The 14,085-nt window shown below is 36.2% G+C and overlaps 1 protein-coding gene across 1 annotated transcript; it reads left to right on the top strand.

The window, feature by feature from the left end:
- The first annotated feature begins 733 nt into the window (after positions 1-733).
- Positions 734-14,085, top strand: LOC125274272 (E3 ubiquitin-protein ligase TRIM35-like). The gene is made up of 6 exons (XM_048200520.1): positions 734-1,561; positions 4,261-4,356; positions 8,480-8,710; positions 8,789-8,810; positions 8,894-9,010; positions 12,027-14,085. Exons 1-6 carry the CDS (start codon positions 1,166-1,168, stop codon positions 12,509-12,511), a joined length of 1,347 nt encoding a protein of 448 aa, XP_048056477.1. The 5' UTR covers positions 734-1,165; the 3' UTR covers positions 12,512-14,085.

Genomic DNA, 14,085 nt, shown 5'->3' with positions numbered 1-14,085 from the left:
TGGTCTACTTTGATGGTTTTAAAGGGGTTTTTAGTCACTTTTTCTACTGCCCAACCAGTAAAATCAGCAATTCCAGGATGTGTTTTACCAATATGATTGCTTAATTGATCGCAAATTAAATTGGCCGTTGGGAAAATGTGTAATATAGGATAGGCCTAATAGTTATTTATAAATAAATTAAATCGTAGAAGGTCTACATTTTGTGCCTCATTGTGGTTTGACCACAAACTCACTGCAGAAGTCAGACTTGTATGATAATAATCCTGTTGAGGTGAATCTCTGTAGGTGCTTGAGCAGATATAATATATTCATTCTTGTTCCATCACAAGATGTGTCTGCACATCTTCATTGATCTTCTTTTCATTATTTTCACTGGAGGTGCAGAAAACATATACATATTCAACATTTTGATATTGATATTGATATTGATACTAAAGATAAATGCAGATTTGCTGTTTGCAATGTATATTTCCTAAAATACTAGGAAAGTACTTTTATCAACATCAAGATTTTAAAACAAATTTGATATAAAAACATAATATGTCTTGTAACTCTTTTTTCACCATTTATACTTTTTTTCTCTTCTAGTTCATTTTAAATCTTGTGTTGTGACATAATTATTATTAATTTCAATTAATAAGAGATCTTTAATGTATTAAAGAATAAATATAAAATAATTGCATTATATATTTTTGAAGTATAGTATGTCATACCAAACAACATGAATTCCTCAAAGTATTTATTAGTGTGTGACAAATTATTAGTTTTTATTAATTTATTATTAGTTTACATACTTGAGAATGTTTCAGTGCAAGCTAAATTTGAATGCATTTTGTTCAAATTTAACCTGAAGAAATCCTGATGTTGTTTTTGACCTGTTTAAACACACCCAAAATTGATCAGAAACTCCACCCTCTTTCAACACTCAACAGGAAAAGACTGACCTATTTTTCCTTTCTGTCATACTGACTTCCTACTCTAGTGATAAAAGCAAAAAAGAATCAGCAATCAATGACGAATGTTGAGGAAATTTTGAAGAAATTTTTTGAGAAATTTGTTTCTGAACAGACAGCAGAACTTTGTGATTCTCTTGGTTATTCATTTTGGAAACCATTGTTCAGAAAGTTAAAGTCAAGTTTATATTGCTGGAGCTCAAACAGTAAAAATGTCTTCACTATCTGTAGATGATTTTTCTTGTCCCGTGTGTTTTGACATCTTAAAGGATCCTGTTCTTCTATCATGTAATCACAGTATCTGTAAAGAGTGTCTTCAACAGTTCTGGAGAACCAAGAATACCCAGGAGTGTCCTGTCTGCAGGAGAAGATCCTCAAGAGATGATTCTCCAAATAATCTTGCGTTAAAAAACTTGTGCGAGTCGTTCCTGAAGGAGAGAAATGAGAGGCGTTCATCAGAATCTGAGGAGATCTGCCATTTACACAGTGAGAAACTCAAACTCTTCTGTCTGGAGGACAAACAGCCTGTGTGTTTGGTGTGCAGAGATACACCGAAACACATCAATCACACATTCAGACCCATCAGTGAAGTTGTTCCATCATATAAGGTAAGACAGATTTAAACATAGGGCTGCTCAGAGGGTTGACCTGCACAGAGGTGTCAAGTAACGAAGTACAAATACTTCGTTACCTTACTTAAGTAGAAATTTCGGGTATCTATACTTTACTGGAGTAATTATTTTTCAGACGACTTTTTACTTCTACTCCTTACATTTTCACGCAATTATCTGTACTTTCTACTCCTTACATTTTAAAAATAGCCTCGTTACTCCTATTTCATTTCAGCTTGTTTTCATTCCGGCTTGAAAAAAAACAACTATCCAGATAAATCGCGCCATCCGGATAGAGTGAATTTGATTGTGGTTGGATGAGAATAAACATAGGCTATACCATTCTGACACCCTATTGGTTTGTACGCGATCCATCACACCTGCACATGACACAAATCACGTCACACTCCAGCAAGGACGACAGTGTTGGGGGTCGTTACTCAAAAAAGATTATTTATTAAAAGTTATTATTTCTCTACTACTGGCTCATTTAGGCTATCAAACGGCTGTTTTCTCTTCGTCCTCTGCAAATTATGCTAGGTAGTTCGGTAGAGAGACGTTTGAATTAATTAGCGTATACACCGGTTTTTAATCTTTTTTTTTTTTCTTTTTTTTTAGCGCGACCCTTTTTATTTATATGACCCATAGTCATATACAACCATGTAGCTAAACATGCCTAAACGAATTAATTTAAAACGAAACTGAAGGTAAACCTGCGTTGCTCTCATGGTGTTATACCTCTCTCTTTCGGTGAAGTGGAGCAGTGCTCTTGCTGAATGGCACGGATTGCACTACGAACTATTGTACATTTTATATGTTTTTTTTTTTTTTTAAACTGTATTTTATTTTTTATAACGAACAAGCTGCGATGTCACGTTTCCAGTGCTTTGTTGTGTGTGCGTGAGGCGCGGGCGCGATCAAACAGCTGTCTTTGCCAGGGACTTGTCTCATCGTCATGGCAACGGTTCGTGGCCAGGTTAGATTACGTCAGGCCCTGCGTTCCATTTGGAAGGGCTCATCCCTGTGCCCTAATCCCTTCAAAGGGTTTACCCTCCGGAGGGAGAGCTTCGAAGGGATGAAGGGTGTAGGGGTCAAAAATACTCCTTTTTTAGAACGCACTTCTGCGTCATCTTAACGAGACAGTCAAGGGGGATAGATAGCGCAAGCTGCGCCCTTTGTTTAACGTTAGTTTAGGCCTATATATTTATTTATTTTTGGTTTATCGCACCATAATGTATATTGTGTCTATGTATTTGAAACATTTGAATGGACTGATAAAGCTGTAAAGTATTTTTTTGAAGTACAGTGTCGTTTTGACCATAATAATGTACTAAATCTAACTCGTATAAATATTACAGTAGTAGCCTATAGAAAAATACTATACATTCATTTATAGGTCAAATCGAACTCCGAGCCTCCTGTACCCATTCTGTGATGACAAACAACTTCCCTGTGCAAAGGATCATGGGGCCCGAAGTGTCCATCAGTTGTACCCTTCGAAATCCTTCATTCCGAAGGGCCCTTTAAAGTGGCCAGTTTTGAACACTTCGGTTTGGAACGACCCTTTAATATGGCGGCCATGATTGTTGCCGTTTGTTGGATGCTCAGACGACCAAACAAATGCAGATTAAACATGTTCAGTCTGGTAAAAACAGACTCCAACCAACGCCAACAGGGTTATCACACCTATCCAACAAACTCCAACAGACGAGTTTGTTGGTGTTTGTCGGTGCGGTGTGAACTGAAACAGCTGAAATCTACCCGCATTTGGCGGTTGGCGGGTGTTAATGTCAAGCCCTGATTGTTACTAAGCCTGCCCTGGGTACACCAAAACTACCTGCATTTTTCTTTCCATTGCCTCACAGATTCCTGCAGTTAAGCTTGGATGTACATTTACATTCCAATAAATGTTATTGATGACATTTTGAGGAGGTGGAGTGCACAATAGACCCCTGTAGCGCGGCCTAAGCTTTTGTCCTTAATGGCATTTTTTTTCTTACATTACTTTTACTTTTATACTTTAAGTAGTTTTGAAACCAGTACTTTTACACTTTTACTTGAGTAAAAAGCTTGAGTTGATACTTCAACTTCTACAGAAGTATTTTTAAACCCTAGTATCTATACTTCTACTTGAGTATTGAATGTGAATACTTTTGACACCAGTGGACCTGCATGTCTCCTCATGGCAAGAAGGTTCTCGGTTAGAGTTTCAACAGAACCAGTGTGTGTGAATTTTGCATGTTCTCCATCTGTATGTGTGGGTTTCCTCTATGTGATCTGGTTTCCCTGACAATCCAAAACAAAACAAAACAAAAAAACATACTGTATAAATGAATTGGAGACACTAAAATTGTACAATAAAGGTGTGAATGAGAGCATGAATGTATGTAAGCCCAGTGATAGACTGGCCATCCGTCCAGGGTATTCCCCGCCTATGGCCCAAGACATGGTATAGGCTCCAGCTTCACTGCAAACCTGCAGAGGATAAAGTTGGTTTGGAGAATATATGGATGGATGGATGGATGGATGGATGGATGGATGGATGGATGGATGGATGGATGGATGGAATTACATATGACGATTAAAACTTAAATCATATATATGACGTACAAATGTGTCTGTACCATTTTGCTCATATCACTTATGAACATATTATAAAAATCTCTGGTGTCTTATATTTTCTCTTTAAATTCCAGGAGGAGCTCAATACAGCACTGAAGTCCTTACAAGAGAAACTTAAACACAAAGAAAACAGTAAAGGAAAGTTTCAGAAAACAGTTCAACACATCAAGGTAAGGATTCATTCTTTTGATATATGTATAAGTTGAGCAGCTGAACTGGTTTGTTTGACACAATGTTTCTTTATTGACTGAAACACACAGTCATTTGCATATGATCAGGCATATGCCTCTCTCAGCTTGTTATTCAGCAGTGGCCGGGACTAATGTGTGAGCAATAATCCCAATGGCTAGAGCTCACCTTCATAGTTCTTTTGTTCCTCTTTCCTTTAGTGATTGTGCTTGATATCATCAGGTGTCTTCAATAATCGAACAATCATTTAATTGTCTAATTAACTCTAACACTGCTTCGGTGTTACTTTTAACACGCTGCTAGTGGTTCCCATATGAACAGCGAACTGGGGAATTTACAAGGCAGCCCCGTTCACACCACCAGCGGCATGCAGCGACAAAGCAACATGATCCCATTCATTTCAATGCAGAGTTAGCATCATCCAGCGACATGAACAACTGTGACTGTTGGCAACAGGAGGTAGGTGTTTCGAGGTAGGTGTGATGTTTAACTTTATGCAAATGAAGAGCGACTTTCGGGCGAGGCAAACAGTAATGAGTGAAGTCAGTGGCGCACACTTAATCCATCACTACATCCTGTAGTGGAGTGTTGGCGGCAAAATGGAGGAGACAGTAATTTTAGCGGTCAGCAACTTTTCTATAATTGATAATTTATGTCTTTTCCCAACAAAATGTTTGTTTTTATTGGCAAGAAAGCTGATTTGTTTTTTACAACATGGAGTAACATCCATGAATGTCATTCACAAACGTTACTAGGCAACCAGTTTTGGAAACGCCCAATAGCGATCTGAACCACCACCCACTGGCAACATGCTGTGACAAAGTCACTGGCAGCGTGAACACAGCTTTCCGCGTTTTCATTTGGGCAAACGCAGACAATGTGATTAATATTCATGAGCCTGACAACCTGTATTCTTTGAACAACATTGTTCGATTGTCCTTTAAATATCAGGGATCACTAACTATCTGGCTATTTAACTATCACTAACTATTTAAAATTAGTTTAAAAGTTCAGTAGGTGTTCTGGGAAAATGTCCTACCCTCTTTGCAAATCACAGTCCAAAGCCATGCCTCCTCCAAAATATCTGGTGGTGTTGGCCTTACAAATCAATGCCCCAAAAGTGTGGATATTGTAGTTTGCTCGTATCTTTGACAACATAAAAATAGTTCCCGATTAGACACTGGGTGCTGCCGTCATTGAGCTAATTAGTAAAGGTACACAAACTGCATATGCTACATTATGTTACTATTAAAACACATCAAAATCAAATCATACCCTGTACCTACCTGTCCAAAATAAATACTGCAACCATAGCATCATCTTTCCCTTTGACTCCCACAGTCTCCAACATGGAAAAGCAACACCGATATTGATTATTTTAATATCTAATTAGCTCTTTTATGAGCCAGCCTTTTTTCGTTGTAGCCCTTTCTAAGACGGTCTTTCTTTTGGACGATACTTTTACAGTCCCACTTGTTGTCGGTTCAGAAGGAAAGTTAGGTTGACTCTGCACCACGTACAAGAAACGTGCTGATGACGTATGATGCCTGCATGAACAGATGCTATTGGACCGAACGCAATGATTGAACGAACATTTATTGGCCTACGCCTTCCACAGTTGGTATGTATTTATAAAAAATACATTTAGACTGCTTAACATAGTGATTGCTATCAGGATATGAGGAGACTTTCAACCAGCATAACAAAAACTAAATTCTGAAGAGAATCTCCTATTGCACCTTTAAGGCTGTATGCTACAGCAAAATCCTCTGTGTTTAATGAACAACGCTCTGAATGTAGTGCACCAGTCGTATGCATCTGCACTACAGAGTCTTAAAATAACACTGAAGCAGTGCAGGAGTTAATTCAATTTTTATGTGATGATTGACCTTTAGTGATGACACACAAACATTTGAAGTCACCAATGTGGTGATCAGTGTTTCCTGAAGTTGGGCTCTTGACTATTAAATGTTTTTCTCTGGCTGCTTTACAGTGTACACACTTTTATTGCATCAGAAAAAGTCAAGACAGAACAGAATATTGGTTGGAAATTAATGTCTTCTTGAAGTTGTCCGATTCATTCATTACAACTGAATCACTGAAGTGTGTTTTGTTACTAATTTGTTCATATATTGTGCCAGTCAGATATTCTGGAACATGATCAAAACATTGTGAGTGTAAGGTTGAAAATATCCAAAGATATTTTAAAATGAAGAAAGACATTTGCTTTACTGTTTCAACCCCCTCTCTCTTGCTACAAGGGCCATTTGGAAGGCTCAAAGGTGTTGATGGTGATCAAGGCCTGTAGGCCAAGATGTGTGTAAATGGTCACACCTTTAGTACAGTGGGAGAAGTTTTAATCTTCTGATTTGTCAGTTTGAATGTCTCACATTTGGGTTTCAGTCACGTGGTCAAGGAAGGGATAAAATAAGATTGTAACTGTTGCTCTGTCCTTTTGATTCTTGGCTTTTCTTGGGCACTCTTTCTCTCTCTCTCTCTCTCTCTCTCAGGTAAATTTTTACATACATGCTGTGTACGATTAAATGGTATATGATTTTATCATCTCTATTCTGTAATTATTTATCTATTTTGTAATTATTTTAAGTGTAACCATAATCAGATATTGTCATTAAACCCTTTCTATTACAAATTATGTGGTAACTAGTTTTGATTTGGTATTAACATTAACATGCTCCCTATTGCAATACAATATTGTCACACTATAGCAATGATATAGCAGCCTGTAGACCTATAGCAGCCTGAACCCCTGTAGGAGGAGTGTCACATGTTTTGATTTAAGTTTCATTTGGTGACTTTTTCTGTTTGCTCTGTGCCTGTTCTCCTGACTTACTCGTTTGTTATCTAGGCATCTCATTAGTTAATCATTGTTCCAGCTGTTCCTGTTTAGTTCCCTCATTTACTATGTGTATACTCCCTGTTCTGTTCAGTCTTTTGTCAGTTATTGTCATGTTACTTCTATGTTTTCCAATAAAGACTATTTGAAGTGTTCCTAGTTGTTTGTATTATTTATTCCTTAACAACATGTGACAGTGAGCAGGAAGTTATTAACTACAGACACACACAGACATCAGCAATCGTCAAATGAAACCCAACAATGCTGCAGTGCATCATGGGTACCAACATACAAAACTAGTTCAAGTGGCTCCTAGCATGCACTGTGGCATTTTATTTTTTTTAGATGAATTAATTTCTCATTAATTTTACACCTTCCTAACTATTAGGCAATCATGAAATTACAAGAGACACAAATGTCTAAACCACAGTCACTCATTTTACTGCTACATGCATGTTGCTGTGGTTTATCATTAATCTCTTTTTTGAGCAATGCAAAATGTTTCTAAAATCATTTCCAAATGATGAAACAGAACAGTCAAGAGCCTTACTAAAGCAAACACTGATCACTATAATGACTTCAAACAAAACTTACTTTCACCCAAACATCTACATCTAAATCCCTGTTTATTTCAATAAAAACTTTTGCACATGTATGAAAGAAACAAACTGGTTTGTAATAATTAATCTGCTGAGATCTTGAGAGATTTAATGTCTAAGGTTGTGGCTGGAAATCAGATGTAGTTTCTGTTCTTGTTTTTCTCTTTCCTTCAGTGCTTGTTAACAGCAGGTGTTTGAATGTTTCAGGAACATCATACTAAAAATTATTAACATTAAGGAAACTGGACATTTTTATGTTCTTGGAATGTTATGAATCAACATTCCTAGAATGGACTAACATTAAGAAATCTGGACATTTTAGCATTCCCATATCCAAAACTGAACATTTGGAAAATGTTTTTAGAACAAACATTTGTTAGCTGCTCAGTTCATTTGCTCTGCTTTCAAATAATATCACATAAGAATGTATCTTCTTTAAAATAAACATTTAAAAATGTTGTTTTAATGAAGAGAGGCTGATGAGATTCATGTGTATTTTACTCAACAGAGACACAACATGTAATACTACAGTATTAGTACTTAAAAAAAGTTAAGGTTGAAGTAAACTAACCCACATTTACTCACTCTTCATGCTGCTCCAGAATCAGTTGTATCTTTGAGATAATTGAAGTGAATGTGATCTGATTTCAGTCTCAAGTTGATCACACAGAGCATCAGATTAAACAGCAGTTTGAGAAGCTTCATCAGTTTCTCAGAGATGAAGAAGAAGCTACAATCACTGCACTGAGGGAGGAAGAGGAGCAGAAGAAGAAGATGATGAAGGAGAAGCTGGAGGAGATGAACAGACACATCTCAGCTCTTTCACACACAATCAAAGACATGGAGGAGATGATGAAAAACAATGACGTCTGCTTTCTGAAGGTCTGATTTCGCATCGATTGATTGATTGATTGATGATTGATTGAGTTCTTAATGATTAATGGTGTGTTTGTTCTGCAGAAGTTTCCAGTCTCAATGAAAGGTGAGTGATCTGCTGGTGTCTCTGGTCTCTCTGATTCTGATCCAAAGCCACTGCAGTTCTGACTCCTGAATGTTCTTCCAGAGTCCAGATCTCACAGCCGGATCCACAGATGGCTTCTGGAGCTTTGATTCATGTGTCACGTTACTTGGGCAACCTGCAGTTCAGAGTCTGGAAAAAGATGCAGGACATCGTCCAAAACAGTGAGTCTGGAGAAGATCTGTTGTGTTACATACACTGGAAGTCACACATGGGAGAATATTTACAGATTTTAGCGAGAGAAGAGAATAACAAGAGAAGAACACGATTACAGTTACAGAAATACAGAATATCACCACTGTTCAGTTTTACATTGAAATGGTAGGTTAAAAATGACCACTGCCAAGTTCCCTGGCAAAGGAAGTCCATGCTGCATCAGTTGCTGACACTATTGGTATGCGTAAGCAAACAATTTAAAAAGTGTCTCTCTTTGCCCGCATTATTTTACATCTGACGATGGACAAGAGTTGCGTATGATTTGTTTGGGGGCAGAGTAAGCATGTTCAGCCATCAAATGGGCTGGATGTGTTCACTGTGATTCATTCTCACCATTAGGAAAAAGAAGTTTATTCAAGTGTGCTATTAGTGTACTTCTTTCAAACTAAAAATAAGAAAGTATACTTTCAGTCTACTATTTATATTCTTCTCAGAAATCTACTTTATGTACTTGTCAGAAATATACTTAAAATTGCTCTTAAGTATACTTGATACAGAAAAGTATATTTGGCTTATACTTGTACTCAATCTTTTGACCAAGATATACTTACAATTTAATATCAGAATGTCTTGAGTGATATGTCAATAAATATGTTAATGGATTTGAAGTATACTTAATATGAAATAAATGTATTTTAAATAGATTTTGCTAATATATATATATATATATATATATATATATATATATATATATATATATATATAAAGTAAAAGTACAGTCCAAAAGTTTGGAACCACTAAGATTTTTAATGTTTTTAAAAGAAGTTTCGTCTGCTCACCAAGGCTACATTTATTTAATTAAAAATACAGTAAAAAACAGTAATATTGTGAAATATTATTACAATTTAAAATAACTGTTTTCTATTTGAATATATTTCACAAAGTAATTTATTCCTGTGATGCAAAGCTGAATTTTCAGCATCATTACTCCAGTCTTCAGTCACATGATCCTTCAGAAATCATTCTAATATGCTGATCTGCTGCTCAAGAAACATTTAATGTGTACAATTGTACAAAATATTTGTGTACAATATTTTTTTTCAGGATTATTTGATGAATAGAAAGTTCAAAAGAACACTGTTTATCTGAAATCTAATCTTTTGTAACATTATAAATGTCTTTACTGCCACTTTTGATTGATTTAATGCATCCTTGCTGAATAAAAGTATTCATTTCTTTAATTTCTTTTCAAAAAAATAAAAATAAAAATTCTTACTGACCCCAAACTTTTGAACGGTAGTGTATAATGCTACAGAAGCTTTGTATTTCAGATAAATGCTGTTCTTTTGAACTTTCTATTCATCAAGGAATCCTGAAAAAAAAAGTACACAACTGTTTTCAACGTTGAAAATAATCATAAATGTTTATTGAGCAGCAGATCAGCATATTAGAATGATTTCTGAAGGATCATGTGACACTGAAGACTGGAGTAATGATGCTGAAAATTCAGCTTTGCATCACAGGAATAAATTACTTTGTCAAATATATTCAAATAGAAAACAGTTATTTTAAATTGTAATAATGTTTCACAATATTACTGTTTTTTACTGTATTTTTAATTAAATAAATGTAGCCTTGGTGAGCAGACGAAACTTCTTTTAAAAACATTCGGTTCCAAACTTTTGGACTGTACTGTATGTATATATATATATATATATATATATATATATATACAGTGTTTTCACTAATATATGGTAGGGGGCGCTATCACACATCTTCTAAAAGAGTACAGAATCTCTGAATCAAAACACAGGCGAAGAAGAAGCAGAAACAAGTGCTAGATGACTGCTCACGCAAAATGTAAAAGAATGTGACCATCAAACATTAAACAAAACTGCGTAATGTTACCGAATGAAATGTCGACCCAGGACGAGCTATAGAACTGTGAAGCTTTGAGGGTGTTGATGGACTTGATCTGCTTCATCTGTGTTTTGATCATCATTCTGAATCACATCCAGACGTAATCTTTGACAAAAATGTAATTTTCTCAGCTTTTTGTTTAAAATGTTGTTTTTTTATGAAACCTACCCACATTAAAGTGTTGATAAATATGCATGAAGCTAGAATAAAATGGTTTTAAAATGCAAAGAGTTAAAGTACAGTTAAAGGTACGGTGCATAGCATAAATGAGTCCGTGACTAAATGAGTACGGACGGGATAGAGTGTGTGACTTCCCATTCTCTCATCCTTTCCAATTGTCTTTTTGGGTAGTGAAATTAGGATTATACTCATTGTGTATAGATTGGCTCCCATCCTGGCTGCCTGCTCAAAGGTTGGAGCAGGGCTTTGTCAGTTGGAATGGTTTGTATCATGGTCAGTGACCCATTACTTGTTACCTCCCCAAATCATTAGTCTAGAAGTTGGGAATTTGCTGCTATGCTTCAAGCATGCCTGGGCATCTTCCTTCAGACAATTTGAATTTGATGGCTTGAATCTCATCACTTATGAAAAGAGCCAAGCGGGACGGGAGCTTTCTCACTGAGAATCACAGTGTCACAGTAGTACACTTGAACCCATCTTTCATACACTAGTGAGTTTGTGTACTACAAGTGGTAACTAAATACATTTTTTTTAATACAGAGATATATGTTAAAAGCACATTTTAGTTATTATTCATGGTGTCTCAAAATAGCACAGTTGAGTAAACTTAGATGTTCTTAAGATTATCTTAAGTACTAAAGAGGAATTTTAGTATATTAAGTACAGAATTAGTGCGTGGAAATAGAGCACTTTAAGTACATTATGGAAGTGTACTTTTTTCACCTGGGGATGCCACTGAGCTGAACCCAGTGTTTGGGTTAAAAAATTACCTAGCATTTTTATTGTTGTTTTTGTTGATATCTGTTTTTGTCGACATAGGATGCATATCTAAAATTTCAATATGTTTGATGATTTGGATAAGTGTTCATAATTCATCATAATCTGTGTACAGAATAAAAGCATCTGTTGATTGTGTCTCATCAGCTCCTGTCATTCTGGATCCAAACACTGCGAATCCACATCTCGTCCTGTCTGATGATCTGACCAGTGTGAGATGGAGAGAGAACAAACATCTGCTTCCTGATAATCCAGAGAGATTTGATGATTATTACTGTGTTTTGGGTTCAGAGGGTTTTAACTCAGGAACACACTGCTGGGATGTGGAGGTTAAAAAGAATTTAGCTTGGAGACTTGGAGTAACAGCATCAAACCAGAGGAAGGGATGGGATTTCTTAAACACTGAAGTCTGGAGTGTGCGGTACGGACTGACTAAACCATTTTGTTCTACTGTTAAACAGAAACTTCAGCGTGTGAGAGTGTATCTGGACTATGACAGAGGAACGGTGTCATTCTCTGATCCTGTAACTAACACACATCTACACACATTCACAACCACCTTCACTGACACACTCTTTCCGTTCTTCTATAGTCGTTACCCTCTGAGAATCTTACCGCTCAATAGTCAGTAAACATTACATCAAGGTCTGTTTTTACCTCTGTAAGAGTGCTGTTGATCTGAATATCAGTAAGGCTGTGATTGGGCCGCAGCTGATCACGTGTCTGATATCCTGCACTACAGCAACACTCACACTCTCATATTGATTTTATACAACAGTTCAATGATTAATGAAAAATATGGCCAAATATTTAGTTTATTTTTGTCCCAACTGAAATTAAAGCAGGAATGAGCATTGAAAATGAAGTGAACACATAGACAGCTCTTATATCTCAGGTACTAATAGTTTCCATTTATAGATTTAATTGGTCAAAGAAAAAAAAAGAGCGCTTTGACAATTTAGTATCAATAGGACTAAATCTGAAGTATGAATGAGATAGCTTACTTGCCTATCCTTAAATGAAGGGATGTAATAATAGCAATAAATGCCATACAGGTTATTATGAATAATGAACATGTTTATATGTGCTTCTAATTCATAGAACATTTAAGTAATAATAATAACACAAGCCATTATTTTAAGTAAATAATAACACCAGCCTTCTTCACAAAAATTTTTTTTTATACATTTACCATAGGAAATTTACAAAATACCTTCATTGAACATGATCTTTACTTAATATCCTAATAAATTAAAAGAAAAATAATTTTGACCAATACAATGTATTGTTGGTTATTGCAACAAAATACCTGTGCGACTTGTGGTCCAGGATCACAAATAAATGTAAAAAAGCACTCATATTTTTTCCAACACCATTTCCTTTTAGGGGCTCCATAGAATGTGTCATTTCCTTTCCGAATAAGGTATTCAGCTTTGGGCAGGTCTAGATCTAAGTCTAACTTTAACTTTTCATTTCAAAATAAATATATTTTATATGTATTGTTACCCTATGAATCTAACACTCTGCCCTTTTGTTGGAAACAGCACTGTCCTGTGTAGAACATAGATTGTAAAAAAAAAAAAAGATGGACCACGTGTTTCCACTTCCTTCCACTGTACAAAAATGAAGCCAAATATCCCAGTTTCAATCATTGCTGATTAGGTCATTTGGAGCCCTAGTCTGCACAGTAGTGATAATGAGGTGGATTACATGGGGAGGGCGGGGTTTATGGCCTGTACTGCAGCCAGCCACCAGGAGGCGATCAAAATGCTTTTGGCTTCACTTTTCAGGACATGTGCGCAGTGTTCCCAACTTAGCAATTTTGTTGCTAGATTTAGCAACTTTTCAGACTACACTAGCAACTTTTTTTCCAAAAAGCACCTAGCAACAAATTTAGCAATTTTTAACATTTATTTGGCAACTTTTAGCAACTTTTGGAAAGTGACTCTAATTAAAACAGCACACGTACAAGCTAGCTAAATAGACTGAGCGGTTGATTCATAATTCCTTAAGATCACTGGAAATAGCTGTAAAAACCGGAAGACAAAAGACAACGAGTGGGGGCGGGGCTACACAAAAAGGCACGATCATAGAGTGCCCCAGGGATGGCGCGTTTTTGTAGGCAAAACCCGGAAGCGAGTTAGCATTTTAGGACTTCCGGTTCCAACGCTGTAAAGTCTATGGGTTTTTTTAATGGGTTTTTGCT

The sequence above is a fragment of the Megalobrama amblycephala genome, linkage group LG1, assembly GCF_018812025.1.
Source record: "Megalobrama amblycephala isolate DHTTF-2021 linkage group LG1, ASM1881202v1, whole genome shotgun sequence".
NCBI classification, from domain to species: Eukaryota; Metazoa; Chordata; class Actinopteri; order Cypriniformes; family Xenocyprididae; genus Megalobrama; species Megalobrama amblycephala.
This window is presented reverse-complemented; position numbering and strand designations above follow the sequence as displayed.

What these genes read in the sequence shown, in the direction of transcription:
- LOC125274272 (XM_048200520.1), top strand. Translation starts at nt 1,166, where the DNA reads ATGTCTTCACTATCTGTAGATGATTTTTCTTGTCCCGTGTGTTTTGAC. An exon ending in GTTTCCAGTCTCAATGAAAG is followed by an intron (nt 8,811 to 8,893) that starts GTGAGTGATCTG and finishes GTTCTTCCAGAG; the next exon opens with TCCAGATCTCACAGCCGGAT. An exon ending in GCAGGACATCGTCCAAAACA is followed by an intron (nt 9,011 to 12,026) that starts GTGAGTCTGGAG and finishes GTGTCTCATCAG; the next exon opens with CTCCTGTCATTCTGGATCCA.